Raw genomic sequence first — 23,575 nt, 5'->3', positions numbered from 1 at the left:
CCTGTAAACGGTTTTTAATGTAGCTGCAGGCCTCTTTGCTACTGGCCAGTGTTATCTACAAAAAGGATTTACCATAATATATTCTGAATTGATTTTTAAAGGCTAATGTTGCAAGGCTGCTCTAGATTAGTATGGTCTGCTTGTGTGCTACAATTGTATGTGCTATGGGACACAGTCATAATAGGCAGTGCTGTAATGTCTCTACTTATCTGTGAATAAGTAGTTTGAATTAATAATATACCCGAATCCACAAGTTAGAAGGAGTGTCTACATACTTTGACCATACAGTCAATCTTCAAGAAACGTTAAAAATTTTTCTGTATGAAATGTACCTGTATGAACTGCAGCAGTATCAGCAAAGCATTCTAGTCTACATACCTGATCTGGCACAGTTGTTACGCTGTGGTGACCTTTAAAAATGGGAGCAGATGAAAGGAAAAGGGAAAAAAAAACCTGACGATTTTATATGCACACCTCAGTCTTAATCCTGCTTAATATGCATAGCAGTTACAAGATTACAACAAAATGTCAAGGACTTGGTTAGAAGCACACCGACCACGAGCTGTGCTTTAACCTGGACACTTGTGAAATACAAAGACGATATTAACCTAGGCTTTCCTTTTTTTTTTCCTCAGCAAACCTGACAGGACATGTGGAACGAGTAGGCATTGAAAACTTTGAACTGCTGAAGGTCTTGGGTACAGGAGGTGAGCACTCAGAAATCTACTTTTGTTTCAGCACTTCAGTTTTGCCCCCAACCCAGATTTAAACACTGTCCATCATCTTTTAACAGCCTATGGAAAAGTGTTCCTAGTGCGCAAGGTGAGCGGGCACGACTCAGGGAAGCTGTATGCCATGAAGGTACTGAAGAAGGCCACCATTGTTCAAAAATCAAAGACAGCTGAGCACACACGCACAGAAAGACAGGTGCTGGAGCATATTAGGCAGTCTCCCTTTCTCGTTACCCTGCACTATGCCTTCCAGACAGATACCAAACTTCACCTTATCTTAGGTATGTACCTTTTCTTCTCTCACACTTTTAATCTGTCTGCATCCTCGGTGTTGTTGCTGGGTTCACTTCATAAGGTCTACATTTGAGTTTGAGTTAGCGATATGATCTGATTCAACTGCTTAAGTACTTGACAGGAATAATGTGCACTTTTGCAGTAAGTATTTGGTACTTAATATGCTTCCTGTGCATACATCCACTTCAAGTTTACACACAGCGTGGTTTTACTTTTTTTTTATACATCAAAATACCACTTCCTTATTTCTACACTCGCTGTCCATTTTATCAGCTGCACTTACCATATAGAAGCACTTTGTAGTTCTACAATTACTGACTGTAGTCCATCTGTTTCTTTACATACTTTTTTTTTTAGCCTGCTTTCACCCTGTTCTTCAATGGTCAGGACCCCCACAGGACCACCACAGAGCAGGTATTATTGAGGTGGTGGATCATTCTCAGCACTGCGGTGACACTGACATGGTGGTGGTGTGTTAGTGTGTGTTGTGCTGGTATGAGTGGATCAGACACAGCAGCGCTGCTGGAGTTTTTAAATACTGTGTCCACTCACTGTCCACTCTATTAGACACTCCTACCTAGTTGGTAAACCTTGTAAATGTAAAGTCAGAGACGATCGCTCATCTATTGCTGCTGTTTGAGTTGGTCATCTTCTAGACCTTCATCAGTGGTCACAGGATGCTGCCCACGGAGTGCTGTTGGCTGGATATTTTTGGTTGGTGGACTATTCTCAGTCCAGCAGTGACAGTGAGGTGTTTAAAAAACTCCATCTGCATTGCTGTGTCTTATCCACTCATACCAGCACGACACACACTAACACATTACCACCATGTCAGTGTCACTGCAGTGCTAAGAATGATCCACCACCCAAATAATACCTGCTCTGTGATGGTCCTGACCATTAAAGAACAGCATGAAATGGGGCTTACAAAGCATGCAGAGAAACAGATGGACTACAGTCAGTAATTGTAGAACTACAAAGTGCTTCTATATGGTAAGTGAAGCTTAAGGAACCAAAGTTTAAGGAACCATGGTCTGTTCATGGACAAGTGAAACACTTGATATTTTAAAATACCTTCAAAACTAATAGGGAAAGTAATAGAGAGTTGCAGCAGAAACAGTTACACAGATAACATCAAATAATGAAAATAATTCTTTGCCGTAATCTTCATTATTCTCTTATGCTAAATTGAAGCACAGATTTGCACACCGATATTCAGAGAAATTCCGTTAACACTGAACTCTGGGCACTCGGCACAAAATTCAGCCTGTCATGTTTGGATGAGTTTTCAGCATCATGATATAGGGCTGCTTTATTGCAAATGGTACTTGGCATTGAACTTCCTCAAAGACAACCTGAATAAAGGGATAGACGTAAACGTGTTAGAGGACATTTTAGTGGTACTGGCTAAGAAGATAAATTAAAAAGAATATGGATATTTTAACAGGCAGAAAGAGATTGTAAATAATCCTAAGCATACCTTTCATTTATAAAGCATAAAAGAAGCTCATGGCTTGGGCATGCATGGTTGCCTCTGGAACTGGCTCACTGGTCTGCATTGATGATGTAACTGCTGGTGGTAGCAGCAGATGGAATTCTGTAGTAAAATAAACATAGTGATTTCCTTGATGATTCCCCCAGATAAATTGGGTGAAGGTTCATATTTTAATAGAACAATGACCTAATGCCTACTACACACTTAACCATTAAAGCTCATCAGAAAAAAATGTGCAAATTTAGAGATGAGCCAAGTTACTCTTCTGATTAAAAGCCAAATGAGCATGCAAACAAAAAACACCAACATTTGGGATTTGGTTTATGCTAGCATGACCAATCATTGTTTTCATATTTAGCAAACGAAAAATTTTTTTTTAATTCAGTTAGTTGTTGCAGACCTACATTAAGCCATTTACTGACTCCACTTCACTCTAGATTGTAACTGGGTGGGTTGCACCTTGCTACTGAATTGTGAGGTGAAGCCCTTTACTTGCAAGAACAAAAAAAGTGCAACCCAAGTTCTAGATATTTAACTAATGTATAACCTTTACAGTAAGGTGGTCCAGTGGCTTTCTTATTTTATTGGGCATTTTACCAGTATTGATTGGGTCCATTTAAGTACGAACTATATTTGGAAATAAAATCATATACTAACTCGAACACTTTTAAGATAGTTCGGATCAAATACCAACTAAGAATAATCCATACCAAGACACGCTAATGCTGTTCTGGTGGATTGTGGTAGCCAAACACAATAATTACATTAAAATGTGTCTGTTAATTAGGATCTACAGTATATTCTTTGTTTGTTCTGATTGCAGACTATGTGAATGGAGGAGAACTTTTTACACATTTGGTGCAAAGGGTACATTTTAAAGAACAAGAGGTTGCTTTGTACAGTGGAGAGATTGTACTGGCACTTGAACACTTACATCAGGTGAGAAGCATACATTTCAAGTTCTGATTCAAACTTACTTTGTTGTAATTTGTGATTGACAATCATTAAACCCTCAGAATTGTTCACAGTTTGCAAAGTCCTTATCACAAAGCCTTTTTCCTCTGCCCTGTTATTAAGTATCTTAACATTTTGCAGCAGAGTATCCAGGACAGCCTATTTATTGTGCACAAATATAGCTCCAGTGTTCTCCATATTTCTAAAAGGCATTGTTTACTAAATGTGGAAATGGCTTCATTTTATTCTTGGTAATTCCCTGAATGGCTGCAACTTCTAATAGAAAAAAAATATTGCCCAGGGCCCCTTTTGTTCAGACCCTGAACAGACAAAAATAGATTTTAATTGCACTATATACTACATGGCTTAAAACACAAGTTATGACACACTTCTTCTTTTGCATTTCTATTTTTGCTGACACTCTTTTTTAGCTTGGGATTGTTTACAGAGACCTTAAACTTGAGAACATTCTGCTTGACTCAAATGGACATATAGTTTTAACAGACTTTGGACTAAGCAAAGAGTTTGATGAGGTAAGGCAATTAATCCTTTTGTGATATTCTGTACATTATTTCTACATTCAGAAATATTTTTAAAAATGACAGTAGACTTAAATACTAAACTAAAGCAAAAGTTAGTTAAAAGCAAGAGTTCTATTGTAATATTTAATATAGTCTGAAGCTTAAATAATTTATATCACTAAGCATATGCCTCTTAATAAAAAAAAATCTGATTAATAAAAATGAAAATAAAGTTTGTGTATCACTGTACAAATGAAATCATCCTTTTTATAATCTGTTAAATACACGAATAGTTAATAATTAGGGTTGTCATTAGTTTTTGCCATAACGGAAACCAGTGACATGCAGTTTAGACTAAGCCTGCCTCCTGTAGACTTTCCACACTTGTTATAGCAGATCCTACCTCCTGTATGTACACAAAATTTCATCAATCACAGGCATAACAAATTACTTAACACCTGCTAGATATTGGACTTTCTTGCCATCTGAGTGGCAGGTGGGGTGTGGTTTAAGGTTAAAAGAATGGAAACCTATTAACCTATTTACAATGTTTTATAAGCACTGTGCTATTTTTCCCTTTTTTTGTGTGTGCTGCTGCGTCTAGTGATTGTAAATGAGCAGCTACAAGCGAACAAGCTAAAAAACTGCTGTGTTTATGTTGTGCATTATAAAAGACAACTCATACCCTCTGTCTCCCGAGTTTTCTATTCTGCTGTTAAAAAAATGGTCACACAATGGTTTAACAGTACTTTGACGTGATAGCCTTACTTTGTGTACACATTTTACTTGCATTTGTGTGCATTTGTCTTAACAGAAAAAAACAGGCCTCCATAGCAACTAAGTTGTTACATGCAGATTTAAAAGTAATAGACAGAGGGAGAATGGGTTTATCCAACTACTATTTTGAAGCACAACATTATTTCTTTTAAATGTATTTAATCTCGAAGTCTCAAATTTCCCCCCATGAGGATCAATAAAGGAATCTTATCTTAACAGATCAACAAAATGTAAGACTTTTTAAAATACAAACAAGGCATTTGAAAACTTGGTTAACATGCTGATCTGCCGTTTGCTACTTTTTACTTGAGATTTTTAGTAAGAAAAACCTGAAATATCTATGCTTTTAAACTCTTGGCAGGACTGCCATGTTTTCCGTTGTTATGGTAAAATTGGTTTAAACAATAACTAAATTAATAGGGATTTTTTTTTGCATGTTAAAAGCTCTTTCCAAATGGTCAGTTAAATATTGGTCTTCTAAAAAACGTGAAAAACCCTGGAGTACATCAAGACCTGCATTTGTTTTCAGCTAATGAATTAAAACTGTTTAAAGACCACCCAACCTGTAATTGTGCAGGTCCTAACATTTTCTGCTCTGATAAACACATTTAGATGAACTGCTAGACAGTACATCTGTAACTGACCCATATGCACTATTTACAGTTTGAAATGTTTAGGTTTTGTTAGTAATTTATAACTGTCACATATTTTGTGTTGTAAACTATACATTTGTAGATGGGCTACAGTTTACCTATAGTGTCAAGTGAGAACATACAGCTGGTAGTAAATGTCCTGAACTTTTGCCTTGTAGGTAGAGAGGGCTTACTCAATCTGTGGCACAATTGAATACATGGCTCCTGAGATTGTAGAAGGAGGAGCAGCTGGACATGACAAGGTACAGACCCCATGGGTCTCTGTGAAATATTTAATATGCGTGTGCGTCATCGGGTTGAATACCTGACATATACATAAAGATAAATGACGTACTCACAACACAAGCTGTGAATGAATAGTGTAACAGAATGTCTCCATTCACTCATAAAGGTAGTTGTGCAGTGCATTGATTAGTAGTTTTTGCAAATACAGGCAGTGGACTGGTGGAGTCTGGGGGTGCTGATGTACGAGCTTATGACTGGAGGCTCTCCTTTCACTGTGGACGGAGACGAAAACTCCCATTCTGACATAGCTAAGTATGTACCTTTGAAATGACGTGTTTTTATCAAAAGCTATTAAAACCAGGGCTGCTCAGTCAACAGTGACAGTCTAGACTGTAAAGCATGCACTTTTTGGCACTCTTTCTGTCTCAGCAAGTTGTGTAGTTGGTGCCGCTAATCTATGATCTGTCAATCACATTCTGAGTTGACCTGCACAACAAATGATGATGGCGATACAACAGTTGTAATAATTTTTAAGAATTAACCCCTTGCAGCTGTCTGGCATGGTGTGTCCAGCCTTACATCGTCAAGAGGACTGAATGCAGTTTGTGTGGCTTTATTTTTTCCATGCAGCTGATTTGATTAAATTACTGTTCGACCTATCTCAGGTATTGTGAGGTCACTTCATCATAATTATGTGATTGAATAGTAGAGACAAAAGGTAAGATGCCAGAAGTCTGAACATCACTAGTGAAATTCTATTTTCCATTACAATTTATTTGTTTATAACCTATATCATGTCTGGTCAGTATGATTCCTAAAAGACTGCAAGAAGCCCTGAGTATTAAAGCTTTGCACCCAATGTTTCCCATAGGAACCTGACCCGATGCAGCCCTGATCAGAGTAAAGGTGTTGATAAAAATGCTATTAGCTAAAGTTGCAAAACGTAAAAATAATTTAGTCAGCACACTTGTCAAACAGTGTGAAAAAACCAACCTCAACTAAACCATTTAAAATATGACACTGCTGCACATTTCCTGTTTTGCTATTGAAATCAAATGGTTTTGAGAACCTAAACTATATAATGTCACTCAGCACGTTAAAAACGCTTATGCTGAAAAACATGCTCTATAATTTAATATCCTAAACAAACAAACTGGACCTTTAACAACTTACAAGGTGCTGTGTGCTAACTTATTTCTGAGAACAAAAAACATAACAGCACATGACCATTACAAACCTATTTAAGGTACCAACATAGCACAAATAGCACTTTTGTGTTGCTGACTGCATGGAACGGCAGCATTATGAATGGTTTATAGTTTATTATTATTTTGTAAACGTTTTAGTGTTAATGTAAAGTCTCTTTATCCTGGTGCACCTTTTATGACTGACACTTGAGAGAGTACACTTCAAACTCATTTTACTTCTTCATAAAACCTTTATTCTGATTTTTAGCATTGCTGTCCCTGTATTAGATTACATACCATTACATTAAAGAGCAACACTGATAACAAAAAGAGATGTGTCTTTTTGTTATACCTAATAATATGATTTCTTGCTGCCTTTCAAATTATAGAAGAATCCTGAAAAAGGATCCTCCATACCCCAAGGACATGGGACCTCTGGCCAAAGACATTATTCAACGACTCCTTATTAAGGACCCGATAAAAAGACTGGGTTCTGGGCCATCAGGGGCGCAGAATATAAAGGGCCACCCATTCTTCCAGGCAAGTACAAATAATTAAAAATGTTCACACACAGTGCAGTGTGTGCCTACCTCACAAAATAACAGAATACTTCTTTGATTCAGAAAATCAACTGGGAGGATCTAGCTGCTAAAAAGGTTACTGCTCCCTTTAAGCCAGTTATTCGGGATGAACTGGATGTGAGTAACTTTGCAGAGGAGTTTACAGAGATGGACCCCACCTATTCCCCTGCTGCACTGCCTCAAAACTGTGATCGCATATTTCAGGTAAATGTCAAGCAGCCATGTGTACATGCTTCTGTAAAAAGCCTTCTGGGCTCATAAAATTTTTTAACTTGTATTAAGGTTAGTATTAAGGTTAAATAATTGAGAGGTTGACCTCCTATTTGCCTTTGGGTAGGAGCAAAGTGAGCGAGTGAGATTTGACATTCCATAATGATGATGTATATAATGTAAGTCTGGCTGCCTGTGTTGGTATTGAAATGAGCAGAAGGGCTGTTTAGAGACCTGTAATTACGCTGATGTGGAGATGGATTTAAGTATCAGATGTGAATGACTATTTTTGACGCGGCTTGAACCGTAATGTTGCCTATAACATGATGCCAGCTGATGTGGGTGGCATTGAATGAAATCGTATCTATAATTGCCTTCTGGATCCTCCACTCCGCAGGATCAATAGCACCATTAACGACACTGTCATGCGATGAAAGGTTGGCGTCTGCTAGAATAACCCAGCCTGCCTCAATTACTCCTTCAACCTTTGATTACTAACTTCAGCTTGGCTTTTTTTTAATGTTTCTCTTTCATGTACTCTGGAATTTTGGTCCTTCGTAATTTGCTGGCGTTGCAGTGATTGCGTCTGTGGCGATAACTTTAAACTTGTGTGTCTCATCTCATCCCCCAGCCTGCTTCCCCACCTCCCAAACTCTTTAACAAAACCAAATTAAGTTGCATTAGAGGACCGTGATGTGATTTGAAAAGCAAAGCAATCAAACAGCTTGGCTTTGCAATTAAGTGCATTTTGTCTATTCACTCTTCAATCCTTCCGTCCATCCATCTATTCCTCCCAGGATCGCACCCACAGCTGTAGGCTCAGTGTGGAAGGGGGCCACTGCTGACTGAGTCTTTTATGCAGTCTCAGTAAAGCTTAGTGCTATAAATGATGCACTTATTGCAGACAGACAACAAATGTGACTTTTTGTATCAAGCATGGCGGAAGGGGTCCACTTTTCAAAAGCTGTGGTCATTTGGTTTCTGGATTGAAGTACACTTAAGAAACAGACATGTCCCAAAAATTAGTTCAATACTTTTTGAAAAAGGCCCATTCGATTAAAATATATAAACTTAAAGTGGCCTTTCAAAACAAATGGAGCTCACAGCAGTCTAATATGCCAGCTCACCACCACAGAGCCCTGAGCTTGGCAGTGCATCCAACAGACACAGTTGGCTGTGTCTGAGGGAAGGTAGGTAGTCTGTGCCTCTATTCGGACAGCATGGGGTTGGTGAAAAGTGTCAACGTGTAGAAGAAATTTTAACATTATTAATTGCAATCTGTTCTTTCATGTGGTACTGATATGCACCCGGTCTGTGGCAATGTAAACTTGTGATTTTTTTTGTCATATAAGAGATTCAATTATAATCAAAATAATGTTTGGATTATAACTAATTATATTATTTGATATTCTTATGCATACAATATTACATGACCATGAAATTACACACTATGACAAACACTGGCCAAAAGTACATTATGTGGGCATCTCTCCTAAAGAGATGTTTCAGCAACACCCATTACTAAGAGGTGTATAAATAAATTAAATGCTTCCAGCAGCTTGGAAAAGTCAACTTTATGTCAGTGTTCATGTTATGGAATGGATTGTTCAGTAAGATTGTGTACATTCTGAAACATTTAGATACCACTAAGTAAACAGCTGAGAATTTTTTTAAATACATTCGTGAGATGCTAGTCTGACTACATATAGCACTTTGCATAGCGAATTAGTACTAAAAGCACACTAACTGACTTGTCATACGATTTTGGATGTGTGATTGTGTGCTGCATGGTACAGGGTTACTCTTTTATAGCTCCTTCCATCCTGTTCAAGAGGAACGTGGTAATGGATGACCCAATCCAGCTGTGCGGCGGATTGGAAAGACCTGGACCTGCTGCTGTTGCACGTAGTGCCATGATGAAGGTAACATAACTATTTTTACTGCAGACAGTGTTTTTTCCTTAAATGCCTAATATAACTAATATAATATTGTGGATGTTGTAGGATTCCCCTTTCTACAGTAACTATGAGCTGGACTTGAAAACACCAGCACTCGGGGAGGGCAGCTTCTCTATCTGCAGGAAGTGCACACACAAAAAGAGTGGGCAGAAATATGCAGTCAAGATTGTCAGTAAAAGGTAACACCAATTGTAATCATGCACTATAAGATATATTGTTTCAGCAAATATAATTGCAGGTTAAACTTTGTGAATACTTTAAAATTGGTCCCTGACTTGCTGCATGTTGCTCAGCTGTTTCTGAAAACATGGGCTGCTCTTTATCCAAGTAATCAAAGACATTCTGCTTAAAGTAACAGCTGGCAAACAAATAAATGCAGTGATTAGATTTTCTAGCCTGGACAGTAAATTATTATTGGAAACTCTTTTATTTAATAAGTGAACAACTGTATTTCGCAGGAGTATTATCTCCTGTACTTAGTGATTAGATGATGTTTGCATAGTGGTGAGCAGAAAGCTTTTAGGAGGAAACCATTTGGAATTTATTGCATAAACAGCACTTTTTAGGTCATGCCAAACATTTTAACTTGGCTAAGGTCTGGACTTTGCCGTTTTAAGTTTTGAAACCGTTTGGTTTTTATTTACAGCATTTAGCAGATGCTCATATCCAGAGCTACTTGGAAAAGTGCTTTCTCAGTAAACATTTCCTTACTCTAGTACGAAGAGACAATTGTGTAAAAACACAAATCTGCTGGAACCCTGCTAGAACAAAGTTATGAGAAATATAGGTAGAATGGAGGGTTTTTTCTTTTTTAATTGTTGATTTACTTGTGTGTTTGGTGCCACTTGTTGCATTGCCTTTATACTATTAATAAGATGATATTCAGTACCTTTTGGCACACATACAGGCATGAGTGCATTTCTGTCAAAAATATTCAGCTTTTGTCTTGGCTATACTCATACCAAAAAAATATGCAGCCTTGGGTGTAGCAATGGTTATTTTTAACCATTGTGTCCTAAACTATAATCAGACACATTTACAAAAGATTTTGAAATGTCTAGAGATTTAGATATTTAATTTGGTCATTTGCTCGAACCTTAATTATGTTTATTACTCTTATTATTATTATTTATATTATTACACACTGTACTTTTGTTGTGATCTTTGTAAGATTCTTACTCCTGGGAGAGTGCCATTGAATTTTACTGTGTAAGCCTCCAGTATAAATTAGTATGCAGCCTTTCGTAGCATTATTCTTTGTAGATAATCAGAACTGTGTTTTTGATAAGGGCATAGTTTACATAGACAGGTCATTGGTAATAAAAGTACTTTTCGTGTATTTTGTGCATGTACACTGGGTACTTTGTGTACAATTTATCTGTACAATTTACAACACAATTCCTCCAAAATCAAGCATTTTATTTAATAAGATGAGGACTGTAAATAATAAGGAAAATTCGCTCAGGCAGAATGGTTTTCTTTATAATTAAGACTTAAATGATGCAAATATAATGCTCAGCATTCTTGCAACTGCATTTTGTTTGTAAAACCTAATTATTAAACATATAATAAAGCATGTAACATTTGTTGTTCCTTAGAACCCCCTAATAAATTTATAAAATGACTTAGGGCTTTTTACATGATACACTGTATATGCTACTGTAATAAAGTATCCTTGGACTGTAATCTTTAGACTTTACTGCAGTAATGAATATTTTATATAATTATTTAAATATTTGTTTATTTATATTTCAAGGATGGAGGCACAGACTCAGAAGGAGATAGCTGCACTCAGGCTGTGTGATGGACACCCCAACATTGTCAAGATGCATGAGGTCTACCATGATCAGGTTGGCCATTGTTCGGTAGTTTATGTGTATAAGAGAGTGAGGCAGGTAGTGAAAGAAAACTTGTAAGGCTCTGTGGCTGCTCTAGGCATGTAAAACTTTACTCAGACAGAGGAAGTAGAGCACAGCAAACATTTGAATGCACTCCCTTTTCATCATACAACATGCAAAAACCACCAGCAACTATAGAATTCCATCACCTTTTGGCTATACTAATCTTTTACATAAAAATGTAAGGCTCAGATAAATATAAATTCTTCTTAAATGTAATTGTTGTAGCTAATAAGGCTGCCAGAAAAAATAATAATGTTCTAATGCAAATTGGATTTGGTTTCACTATGATGTGATGTCACATCGCTGAAAATACAAAATTGTTTAACAACACATTACACATCCCTGTCAGTACAATCAGTTTAATAATCTGCACGTGAAAAGTATATGGGAATGTTTTATAATGTAAATGTTATATATAATGAAACTGTTCACATCTGTTCACAAACAAGTGTTTGTGTGTGTGCCTCCTGTTACCCTCTAGCTTTAATCTAATGCTCTTCCCAAGATTGAACAATATGTTGCTAATCTACTTGCATTGCCTGGCTTGCCCTATGTGGATGTGTGTGTTTGTGCTTGCACAGCTGCATACATATCTGGTTCTGGAGCTTCTGCATGGCGGAGAGCTCCTGGAGCGCATCCGGAGGAAGCAGCACTTCAGTGAGACGGAGGCAAGTCGCATCATGCGAAGGCTTGTGTCCGCTGTGAGCCACATGCACGACGTAGGTGTGGTGCACCGAGACCTGAAACCAGAGGTACAGTTGTCCTTTGAGTGCCCCTGCACTTCAATCTCAGCTACATCATTTGCTCTGGCATGCACTGTGCCTTCTGGGACGCGGAGAACATGTTTGACAGCTCCCCCACATAATGGATGCTGCTTTTTTATTAGCTGAATTGTGACACTTTCTTGGCCCACTGTAGCATAAAGCTTTGCTAATTTTTTTTCTTCTTTTTTTATTGCTGATAAAGGTTTTTGTTTGCTGAAAGTGTTTATCCAAAGGGTGAGGTATAATAGCAAAGTCATCCCTGCTAAGTGAACACGTACACAGTATATGCCTTTTCTTGTCCCAGCATGACCGTGCACAAAGTGAAGTCCATAAAACCAGGGTTTGGTTTGAATGAACTGACCTAAACCCCTGAGGTATAAATGTGATCATCATTTGACATCCTTAAAAATGTTCTTTTTTATTAAATGAGCCCAAATTTCAACAGGCACACACCAAAGTCTCGTGGAAAGCCTACAAGAAGGCTTGAGGCTGTAATGGCCACAAAAGTAAGAAGGGGACTCAAAAATGTTTCGGATGTCTAACAAGCTCATGGTCATGTGTTTATCATTTTGGCCCATGTTGTGTATATGTATTAATATCAAGTTAATCAAAGAATAAGGGTGGAAAAATTACCATTAATGACCATAAATTACCATCTTGACCATTAACACCCCTCCTATCAAAGTCTACCCTAAATTTCCGATTTAAAAAAGGAAAGGAAAAGAAAACAATATTTAAACTTTGTCAGTCAGTGGAGTTGGAGTTGTTTTTAATTTTATTGTTTCAATTTTCTCTTTGACATGTCACTGACTTGGCTGGTATATGCTTTCCTCTTAGAACCTACTATTCACTGACGAGAGCGAGAACTCTGAAATCAAAATCATCGACTTTGGCTTTGCTCGGCTCAAACCGCCTGACAACCAACTCTTGAAGACGCCCTGCTTCACACTACAGTACGCCGCCCCTGAGATCCTCAAATATGATGGCTATGATGAGTCATGTGACCTTTGGAGTCTGGGAGTCATTCTGGTAATGACCACCTTTTTACTAAGCACTTAAGCTGACTTGTACTTATTTACTAACATTTTTTTCCATTTCCAAAAAAAAAAAAAAAAAAAAAAAACTTTGGTTCTAACAGGTTTCTGCAGATTTGTGTTCTTCGACTGTTGTTTACTAAAACTTGAGAAATGAAATGTTTACTATGGAAGCACTTCTGTAAGTCGCTCTGGATAAGAGCGTCTGCTAAATGCAGAAAATGTGAATGGTAAAGTCATTTTTCTGTGATAGTATTTATGCATGTGCTTATATGTGATGCATTAATGCACTTAAAAAGATTAATGATTCATGTCTGATGTTGAGAAAAGCTTTGAGATGCTGGCTGTTTTTTTGGATTAAAATATTAAGTTTTATTGTACTTTTTTCTGCTGGCTCTGTTATGGCTATTGATGTGGTTTTTTTACATTACGGTCACATAAAGCGATTTTTCATTCATTTGAGCATAAAACTTAGTAATGTGGTTAATATTTGAATTTTACTCAGTTTACATCCCTAATAGGCACAAAGTCCGACAGACATACTCAAATTTTTGTGTAAAAACAAGAAAGAAACTCGGATGGTGGACCGTACTTAGCATAGCATAGTCAAGCCCCACCACCACCCAAGTTGCCACTGTTGGGTCCCTGAGCAAGGCCCTTAACCCTCAATTGCTCATCGTGTTCAGCTCATTGTGTAAGTCGCTTTGGATAAAAGCGTCTGCTAAATGCTGAAAATGTAAATGTAAAATGTAGTAATGTGTGGTGTACTGGTATTTGTGAATTAGTGCAGCAGTGTTTTTAGGATTTTAAACATCTTAATGTCAGTGCTGAAAATCCAACAGTTTTGATGAAAGCCATGAATGCACGGACCATACTGCTTGTACTGATGGTGTAAACACGTGCTGTTAAATCTGACCATCCCAGTGTTACTTAACACTTAATATCTACAATATTTTCTTTTAATTTTTCATGTCCTTCATTTTTTTTTTTTTTTCTCTTGTTTGAATTTCATGTTGTCTTAATTGTAACTAAATGTTTGCAAGAAGTCTTTGAGGTTTTAGAGCTCAGGAATGTTTTAATGCTTTTAATTAATTTTTTTTCCTTATGTAAAGCACTTTGAATTGCCACTGTGTATGAAAGGTGCTATACAAATAAACTTGCCTTGCCTTGCAGAACAGTTTAGATACAGAAATTGACTTGGGTTGTAATGGGAATCATTATTACTTCAGCTCAACTGCCTTTCACTGAGAAGAAGATAAGAGAGGACACTAATAAAGAAAGGCTAGAGGAGAACTCATTTTTTTGCTTTACTTTGTTTCGCTAAGTATGTGTGTGTGTGCTTGCATGTGCGGGAGAGTTAGCCCTCGCTTGCTGTAGCTGCCTGAGGGTGAAAGAAATGCACTGATTAGATGTTCTCAGACAGGCTGGGAGAGTTTCTGCAGCATGGGCTGTTTTAGAGAGACAGATAAAGTGCATGAGTTATTTTTAATGTATTTATTTGTTTTTAATTTAAGAAAATGCAAGTGAAGGCACTTTCTGATTTGTATCATACTTTTTCACTTAGAATATCCACAGGCCCTTAAAATTATTAGAAATTTTTTTATGCATTTTCTCCCCTTTTTCTCCCTTTTAGCTTGTCCAATTGCCCGATTGCGTCATGCTTCCTCTCCACCAATGCCGATCCCTGCTCCGATTGAGGAGAACAAAGCTCACCCACGCCCCCTCCGACACGTGGGCAGCATGCCGTATGCATTTTATCACCTGCACTTTGACGAGTCGCCATCATCAATCAGCCGGCATAGGTCGTAATTGCACCAGTCATGGGAGAGAGACCCCATCTGGCTTAGTCCCACCCATATCTGAACAACAGGCCAATCGTTGTTCATGTGGCTGCTCAGCCTTAGCCGGCAGGCAGAGCTGAGATTCGATACGATGTATTCGAGATCCCAGCTCTGGTTCCAGCGTGTGTTTTTACTGCTTCACCACCTGAGTGGCCTTATTTAGGATATTTTAAACATAAAAGTGTAATGCCACTGCAGCAGCTATTTATCTAAGAGATTTAATTTTTCTTGAGGAGCTGGGCTATAAAGTCTTGCCCGCTTTTCCCCTAGTGAAAGACATTGCTCCCTAACTTTGTGACCTTTGTGTCTGCTTTGTGTGAATACAAATATATGGAAAAAGAACAAACGTTTAGTTATCAGACACCAAGCTTGCTGCTTATTTTAGAAACATGGGACATTACTACTAAATCTAGTGCATTTTTTTTTTTTTTGTTTCACAATTGCCATGATGGGATTTGATGACCTGGATTTTTTATATACAGAGTAAGAAGCACAAAAGAAAGACCTATGACCAGTGCTACATTTTTTACACCTCCTGTCCAGCACCAATTTTGAATTTTGACACCCCTGTCTAAGACCAATGTTACATTTTTAGCATTGTTAAGATTTTTTTTTAAGTAGACGGTGCAACCACAAGCAGCAGGTGAATACTGATTTTCTGGTTGTGATGGACACGAAACATTGTTGCTCCACCTGTCTTGACCTGCAGTACAATTAGTACTAAACTGTTTTACCACATCTGGCCATCCAACATGCAAAACAAACCTCATTCTGTAACTGGTACTCTTCCAACTGAATTTGCCTGATCCACCCCATAGGACTTAAGGAAAATAGGCATTGGCATTCAGGTGGTGCAGTGGTCTAATGTGCTAGCACACCTCTGCCAGGGACCGGCCAGGCACCTACACAAACACACGACTGGCTCTGTCTTTAGGGGGAGAGGGCCAACTGTCAAGTAGGAATTTTTCATCACTACTAAAATTCTGACCTCTGCTGGTCAGTGGCCTGTGAGACCCCTAGCTGGTAAAAAGCAGTAGTCAGTGGCAGCATGAGTGTCTGAGGGAGTGCGGGATAGTCCATGAGCCTCCTTAGTCAGAGGTAAGAGGGCAGCAATAGGAGCAAAGTTGCAATTGGAGTTGACTAAATAGGGTGAAAAAGGGATAACATTAATGAATAGAAAAAAAACAAGACATGCTTCAAGGCTTATCTCTGTACTAGCAGAGTTTGTTTGAACAGCTGAGTTGCTTGCCATCTTCAAAAGACAACTGAAGGCCGACCTTCAGTACTTAAGTAGAAACTAACCTTGCACTTACCAATATCTTTTTATAAAAAAAAACCCAAACACTTCGGTAATTCTACCTAGAACAAGATATACCAGGGTTTTTGCTTATACTGTTGTCTGTTTGCTCTAGTAAGAAAATGTTTACTGATAAAAAGCACTGTAGGAGCCTCAGAATAAGGGTATCTGCTAAATGCTGTAACTGTGAGTGATACACTACAGTAAATTTAGGGCTTAGCCATAGTGCTAGTGGATCTTGTGTGATCAGTAAGTAGATGCATTTTAAATCCTGTGGCCCTTGCTGTGTTTTATTACAGTACACCAAGCTATCCGGCCAAGTGCCCTTTCAATGTCAGGAGAAGAGTCTGACCCACACAAGTGCTGAAGAGATCATGAAGAAGATCAAACAAGGAGACTTCTCATTTCATGGAGAGGCATGGAGGAATGTGTCTCTACAAGCCAAGGACCTCATTCAGGGTGAGTGGTGCAAAACAAACTACAATACTGATGACTGGATCTGATGCACGTTCCTAATAATTGCAGAAAATGTTACTATTCTGTCTAATAACAGTAACTGGTATATATGTGTGTCTCTGTGGGACCTGAATAGAGCTATTGACAGTAGACCCAACCAAGCGGATAAAGATGTCCGAGCTGCGCTATAATGCCTGGCTGCAGGATGACAGTCAGCTTTCATCAAACCCCCTCATGACTCCAGACATTCTGGGCATGTCTGCAGCGTCTGTAAACACCTGTGTTAAAGCCACCTTCAATGTAAGTAAAAGTGATTGGTGGAAGTAGGGTAATGTAGTATGTCATTAAATACCTGTACATTCTTTTCACACATCTTGAAGTGTGACAAAACAGTGCATGGGCCATGTGACTTTAGACCAGCGTCAGGAAGCCGAGTGTGACTCTTCGTATAGCATACTGTGTTGGAACCCAACACTGGCAGGTGATAAAAAAAAGGCCACAGATTAGACACTAGGACAAGGAAGCATGTGGTGATCCAGCTTTCCTTGATCAGATCAAGCGGCAGCATATTCCCAATCGAGATTCGGAAATGACTAGATTGGGAGATCCTGGAAGAAAAAGTATGCAAACTTTCAAGTCACCCTAGTGAGTCACTCTGACGGCTAACATGGCCAAATATGCTGTAAAGAAGGGTACTAAAATTGCAATAGCCGTACATGAAACTACTGGGTACTCGATCTCCAAAGATATCCAAAACCTGTCCAAAGACAAATCTTAAAATGTAATTTTAAATGTAATCTTATCTTTACCAGTTGCTCTTTTGCCATCAGTGGCAAGTCTTCTGGGTTTTGGGGGGAAAAAACAGTGTTGGCTGTTTACGTCAGCCTTTATGTAGTCATATGCTGACTCCAGCACTGACATTTCAATATGGGGGAAAACACTGAGAAAGGGACACACAAGAAACTTCGATGCTGTATGAGACAGCCAATGCTCTGCATTTCCTTAAAAATTGTGCAACTATTAATTTTTGGAATTTTTATTCATTTTATTATGTCAACATTGTCAGAATATTTTTAACAGCACCCCCAACGGGTTGAGAAATGTAATGAGAAAGCATGGTAGTGAGATTTCATACGCAGCACTCCCTACAAACAAGTAAAAACCGGGTGCTTTTTTTTTAAAGTACAACAACTACAATGGACACTGAAGCTCAATGAAGAGATTGGCAAAAGTAAAGGGCCAAGTGTGTGATGTCCTGTAACAGAATGACACCCTCTCCAGTGTTTCCAAGACTGCTCCATACCTAGTGCCACCCTGATTAGAAATAAGCACTTAATGAAACAGAATAAATAAATGTTACTCCAAATTGCTCCTAAGTGTGAATGAATTAGAAATGTTTAATGCCCTGCACCGAATTGGCACTCTCTCTGGGGTGTGTTCGCATATTGTGCCCACCGTGTGTGTACTCATTGATTATTTCTTAAACTACACCCAGTGTGCAGATTTTTGTGCTTTGACTATTCTTTTTGTGAACTAGTATGGTGTCCTCCCCAGGCCTTCAACAAGTGCAAACGGGAGGGCTTCCGGCTACAGACGGTGGATAAGGCTCCTCTAGCCAAACGCAGGAAAATGAAGAAGACCAGCACGAGCACGGAGACCCGCAGCAGCTCCAGTGAGAGCACACACTCATCCACCTCTTCCTCTCAGTCTCAGGAGAAAACACCTCCTCAGCCATCTGTTAGCACTCCCCTCATGCTGGGCCCTGAAGATGACGAGTCTTCCAAGAGTCAGCCGCAGCCCGCCTTCCACTTCTCCGAATGAGCGGCCTCGTCCTATTCGTGCGTCTTCGTCGGCCTCGCTCCATCACGCATGTTTCAAGCATGTAAGGAGGTGAGCTACAGCCGAGGCCTCCTGAGCCCTTTGCTAGCAATAGATGCATGAAGCAGGGCAGTATAGTGTGTCAGTATGTGGAAACAAAGGTCTGATCCTTTTCTGATCCATTGATTTATGGACTGGACCAGTAACCTCTGGAAGACTTTAGCATCTGCCATGTCTAATGAAAAATTAGACTAGGTACTGACGGAAGCAAAAAGTCCACTTTTTATACTGTCCCACCCCTTAAATTAAACATGAGGGAAGCTGTTTTTTAGCAGAAGCACAGTTTTGAAATGTAACAACTAATCAAACTCGCCTCTACAAAGAACACATAAAATGATAGCGCTGAAACTTGAGTGGTGTGCACGTAGAACAACGTCTGCTAATTGGTTGAATTTTGTATGCCACCTACTTTTTCATGTTCACAAACACCAAGGCAGCCAGAGCGAAGATTTTTTTCTTCATTAAACACGTTTTACTGTCGACTCTTGAAATGTGAGAACTTTGACAATTTAAAGAAAAGAGAAAATGAAAAAGGGAAAATCATATTTATTATAAAAATAATGATATATTTATGGATTTACAATAATATAATATAGGTTTATTGTTTGTGTTAATTTATTCTTTGGTCATGTCAGTTAGTTCTATTATATGGATGTCCTTGTAATATGACTTGTGAAGTTTGTTGACACTGACCACAGCAGGTCAGAACTTCATTGTATTGTAGCTATTTGATTAACTGATTTTGTGCAAGCTTGTTAAGCTTGAGACTTCTTCCAAAGCAAGTTTAGTAGCAATGATTTGTTTGAATGCATTAAGACAAATCTTTTACTGACTTTGACAAGAAAATTTTTTATAACAACTTATTCCAGATTTTTGATTTAAGCATTAAAGAGGTTGAACCTAAATGTAAAACTGCAAGTAAACGTTTAGGAAAAGCCACTGTATGATTATTTTACCCAACTAAGCTTCGGGTTTATTTCTAGCTTTCTCTTGGATTGCAGTTTTTGTGGTTATAATGCCTGGGATTTTAGGCTTCAGATGCCACTCAAGCTTAGCTGTTAGCTTTCAGACTAAACAAAAAGGGGCCATATTTGCAAAAACGCTTGTTACCAGTAAAAGTTTTTTTTAAGTAGCACTTAAAGCTTTAACTCTTTCTTGAAACATATACACAAGACAGTAGATAAACGCATTTACTAAAAAAAGTAACATTTTAATTAGATTAAAAGGTCAACTTTTTTATGAATGAATTCTAGCTGTGATTGGTGTCCTTAACAGCAATTTGTGTTCATTAATAGTATCATCATTTGCTAAATGTTTACTAAAGACAATGCTTGCACTTGTAAACAGTTCAGATAGGAGTAGAGGGAATGTTTTTTGGGATAAAAAATCCTGAACCTGCATTTTTTAGATGCTTTTATTCTCTGTCTTGTACTACAGTTATTTTTACCATTTTGTCATCATGTTTACTAGATGATTGCATCTTATTTCAAATAATACTAACAATAACATATTGGCCAGTGCACCTATAATGTTAAATAATTCATGCTTACATTTTAGATTAGACAGTCCTTGGTGAGTTATCTCAACATTTGCTTTGTAAATAATAGTTCCAAAGCTACAACTAACGTAATGTGATAATAGTGACCTATTTTCGGAATATTTAAAATCAAGTGTTTGTATAAATGCCACAAAAGACTCACAGGTTTAGAGGCTGCTTTTAGTGCTAATACTTTAGTACTTTTTTATAAAATAATTGTCGTAATATTAGGAATAGCATATCCTCTTTTAAAATTTGGAAATGGCCCCAAGTGTTACACAGATTATACAGATTATTATTTTTCTTTAGATCAGAAAGAAATACTCTTATAAATATATCTCTATAAAATAGTTAGTACAACTAAGCAGCATCGTTTTTTAAGAAAGCAAAACAAAGGCACTTGTATTTACTTCTAATGCCTAAAGAGTGTAGTGAATTAAGTATGACACCCTTCACTTCCCTATTTTTTTCAGTTTTGTCTTTGTGTAAGGCCCTTCGGCTTTTTTATCTTAATGGTTTATGCTTATAAAATGTGTGATACAAAAGCATTGATGATATACTGGAAGCACTGACAGGTTAATATACCAACAGTCACGACTAAAATGACCTGCTATGCAACATTTCAGCACTACTTTTATTGAGAAAAAAAATGCCCCTTTCCTAGGGACCATTTATGCATCATAAACAAGTAAGCAAAAACATCATGCCTCATTTAAGACCTCTTTAAAGCCAACCAGCCTGTAAAACGTCCTACTGTAAAAGCTTACAGCTTTACCTCGAACAAGCCCTGACACCCACAAGTAAACATGGGAGGACTTGTAGAGTGTTCAGCAAACACACACAACCACACACTCAGATACACTGGTGCTCCTCAAGCTAAGCTTGTACTGTACTGCTAAGCTGTTTAACTGTGTGCACATGTGGGCATACAGCTTTGATGGAAACAGCACTCGCATGCATACTTTTGGCACTTTTAAAAATGGAAAGAGAAGTTCAATAGGGTGCAGCTCAGCACCAAAAGCCTCTTTACCATCTAAATGGTCAGCAGTGTCCCATTTACTTCCCATTTACATAGTTTCAAAACCTGTGTGTTAATTACAGAACCTATCGAGTACATATTGTGCCATTTAAAGCACATACTTGTTTATATCATGTTGGAAAGTGCACTTCTTTCCACTTATGCAAAGGGAAAGGATCATGCCAGAAGTGGAAAGACTGCAATATGAGGATGTAGATATTACAAGTGTGCCTTATTTCACATTCCCTTTGATTAGCTAAAGTTTGAGCAATTAGTGCTGGTTTGTTTTGCACGTTGTAGACTATATGCAGACATTTGCTCATCCAGGGTTAATTTCATTTTCCAGATTGAGCAAAGTGTCCATAAATACTTTGGACAATATTCATTAATACTTTTTTTATCATTATTATTATTATTATTTGACAAATGACTGTCTATAAGAATGTTTGTCCATGTTTTGTCTGTTGAGCCTGTTTGGGAGATTGTTCTGTAACACATAGCAATTCTGATCATATGGAAATGCTCAAGCTTTGGAGTCTGCATCATTTAAGTCAACATACCAAGAATATACCTTAACATACTTAGGACCGCAGTTGACCACATGGGCAATTACATCTTTTTGTTCATTTACACATACGTTATGCAACACAGTGACATTAGTGTGTCTGTTAGGGTAAAACTCCTATCATGGGAATCTATGACACCAGTTTTTAAGCATTTTGAGCACATGTTGCATGTGGATGTGGTTTTGTGAATTCACAATCTGGAACATGTAGCACACAGCACAGTTTTGGCACATCTCGCTAAACGTGTACTGCAGCACATGTACATGTTAGCCTTTACTTTAGAGGATGCACACACAATTTACACATAGTAATCCAGGTCTTGGCACACATAGTTAACACGTAGTATCCTGGGCTCATATAACAGGCAAGCAATAAGAACTCCAACTCCCTTTCCTATATTAGCGCTCTAAGGTCTGTGTGTGTTTTTCCCCCATTTCCAAATTGTGCCAACCCCCTGGACGTCCCTCATTTCTGCTCTGCTCTTTTTGTGCAAGTGTATTAATAGAACAGACGAGAGTGTTTGTGTCCTACATTAACATCCACCCGTGGAGTTGAGGCATTATTAGTTGCTTTGCTGCGGAACTGTTTGTTCTTTGTGAGCTCAAGTAGCCCAGCCGAAGGGCAGTGAGACAGCTGCATTGGAACACGGGACTGAAGTGTGGTCGGTGCTTAACTGACCTGGAGAGGGACCAAGAATTTGACTTTGATGTATACGTAACAGAGTTATATATTTAGATTCAATGGCAAGGAAAGCCTATGCTTCGTTTTTAAACTGATAGGTCAGCACTGTGTTCTATCGTTTTATTCATCTTTAAAGCACTTCTGCCGGTTGGTTGTAGTTTTTCCGAGTTCTAAAGAGCTCTGAGTCTGGATGAGGGTTTCATGTATATTTTAGAGGGTACCTTTTACTATTTTCTGAGGTAGAGAGGGAACATTGTGACAGCATGCTCTTAAGAGCTCATTCCTTTGATCTGAACACTCCTTGATCACAAGTTATTGCTGGCCTACTTTAATGCTCTCAGGAGCTGGTTAATTGTGTGGCCCTTTTTCTTGCTATTGTACCAGAGGATCCAGGGTGAGTACATATCTCTGTGCTGTCAGCGGTCAGCCACATCAGTTTCCTCTTTCATCTGCTCACGGAGGTGGAGTGATCCTCCATGATGATGTGAACATTGACGTTTCTCTTGTGTCTAGGCTGTTTGGCCTCATTTTAAAAGAAAAAATGGCTCTAGCAAGCCTGTTTAACATTTTCTTATTAAAAATGTTGTATTTAAATCACAAGCACAAATGTTGCCTTTAGACTTGTGTTGTGCTCTGCCCTCTGGGTGGGAGGAATGGCGTATCTGTGCCCCTTATCAGCTGTCTGACATTGGCCATATTTGGACTTATCTGATCTGTGTACTGGTATAAACAAGGTCAGTTAGCAGCCCCTCAAGGTACGCAAATCTGTCCAATAATATTGCTTAAACGGAGACTTGTAGAAAGATCTGATGTTTGAATCTCTTGGACAGGTGGCTTGCGTATGAAAAATCTTAGTGGGTGGAAATAAAAAATGTCTACACTGGGGCAGCAATAGTAAAAATAAATAAATAGTATGTATATATTTATATATAGATATATATAAATATATATACAGCATGAATATTTGTTTTGTTTGGAAATGTGAATGCTACTGCCATGCTAGGTTCTTTATCTTT

General features: G+C 38.2%; 1 protein-coding gene and 1 long non-coding RNA gene across 4 annotated transcripts in view; one reads left to right on the top strand and one right to left on the bottom strand.

Moving 5' to 3' along the window:
• The first annotated feature begins 840 nt into the window (after positions 1–840).
• Positions 841–19,709, top strand: rps6ka5 (ribosomal protein S6 kinase, polypeptide 5). Of its 3 annotated transcripts, XM_063007999.1 has the most exons (15): positions 841–1,012; positions 3,344–3,459; positions 3,906–4,007; positions 5,584–5,667; positions 5,859–5,962; positions 7,227–7,377; positions 7,461–7,622; positions 9,425–9,550; positions 9,632–9,765; positions 11,343–11,436; positions 12,069–12,239; positions 13,089–13,280; positions 16,723–16,882; positions 17,016–17,179; positions 18,434–19,709. In XM_063007999.1, exons 1-15 carry the CDS (start codon positions 856–858, stop codon positions 18,698–18,700), a joined length of 2,184 nt encoding a protein of 727 aa, XP_062864069.1. In that variant the 5' UTR covers positions 841–855; the 3' UTR covers positions 18,701–19,709. The 3 variants fall into 3 exon arrangements, with proteins under 3 accessions (XP_062864069.1, XP_062864070.1, XP_062864071.1); XM_063008000.1 differs by lacking the exon at positions 3,906–4,007; XM_063008001.1 differs by lacking the exon at positions 5,584–5,667.
• The window catches only part of LOC134325765 (uncharacterized), a 46,860-nt gene continuing 25,472 nt past the window's right edge, over positions 2,188–23,575 (bottom strand). Inside the window, exons 3-5 of the long non-coding RNA XR_010014345.1 lie at positions 12,077–12,227; positions 2,506–2,622; positions 2,188–2,380 (exon numbers count right to left, since the gene is read on the bottom strand). This is a non-coding gene — a long non-coding RNA (uncharacterized LOC134325765). The remainder of the gene's footprint in view (positions 2,381–2,505; positions 2,623–12,076; positions 12,228–23,575) is intronic.

This window comes from Trichomycterus rosablanca, chromosome 13 (assembly GCF_030014385.1).
Source record: "Trichomycterus rosablanca isolate fTriRos1 chromosome 13, fTriRos1.hap1, whole genome shotgun sequence".
Classification (NCBI taxonomy): domain Eukaryota; kingdom Metazoa; phylum Chordata; class Actinopteri; order Siluriformes; family Trichomycteridae; genus Trichomycterus; species Trichomycterus rosablanca.
This window is presented reverse-complemented; position numbering and strand designations above follow the sequence as displayed.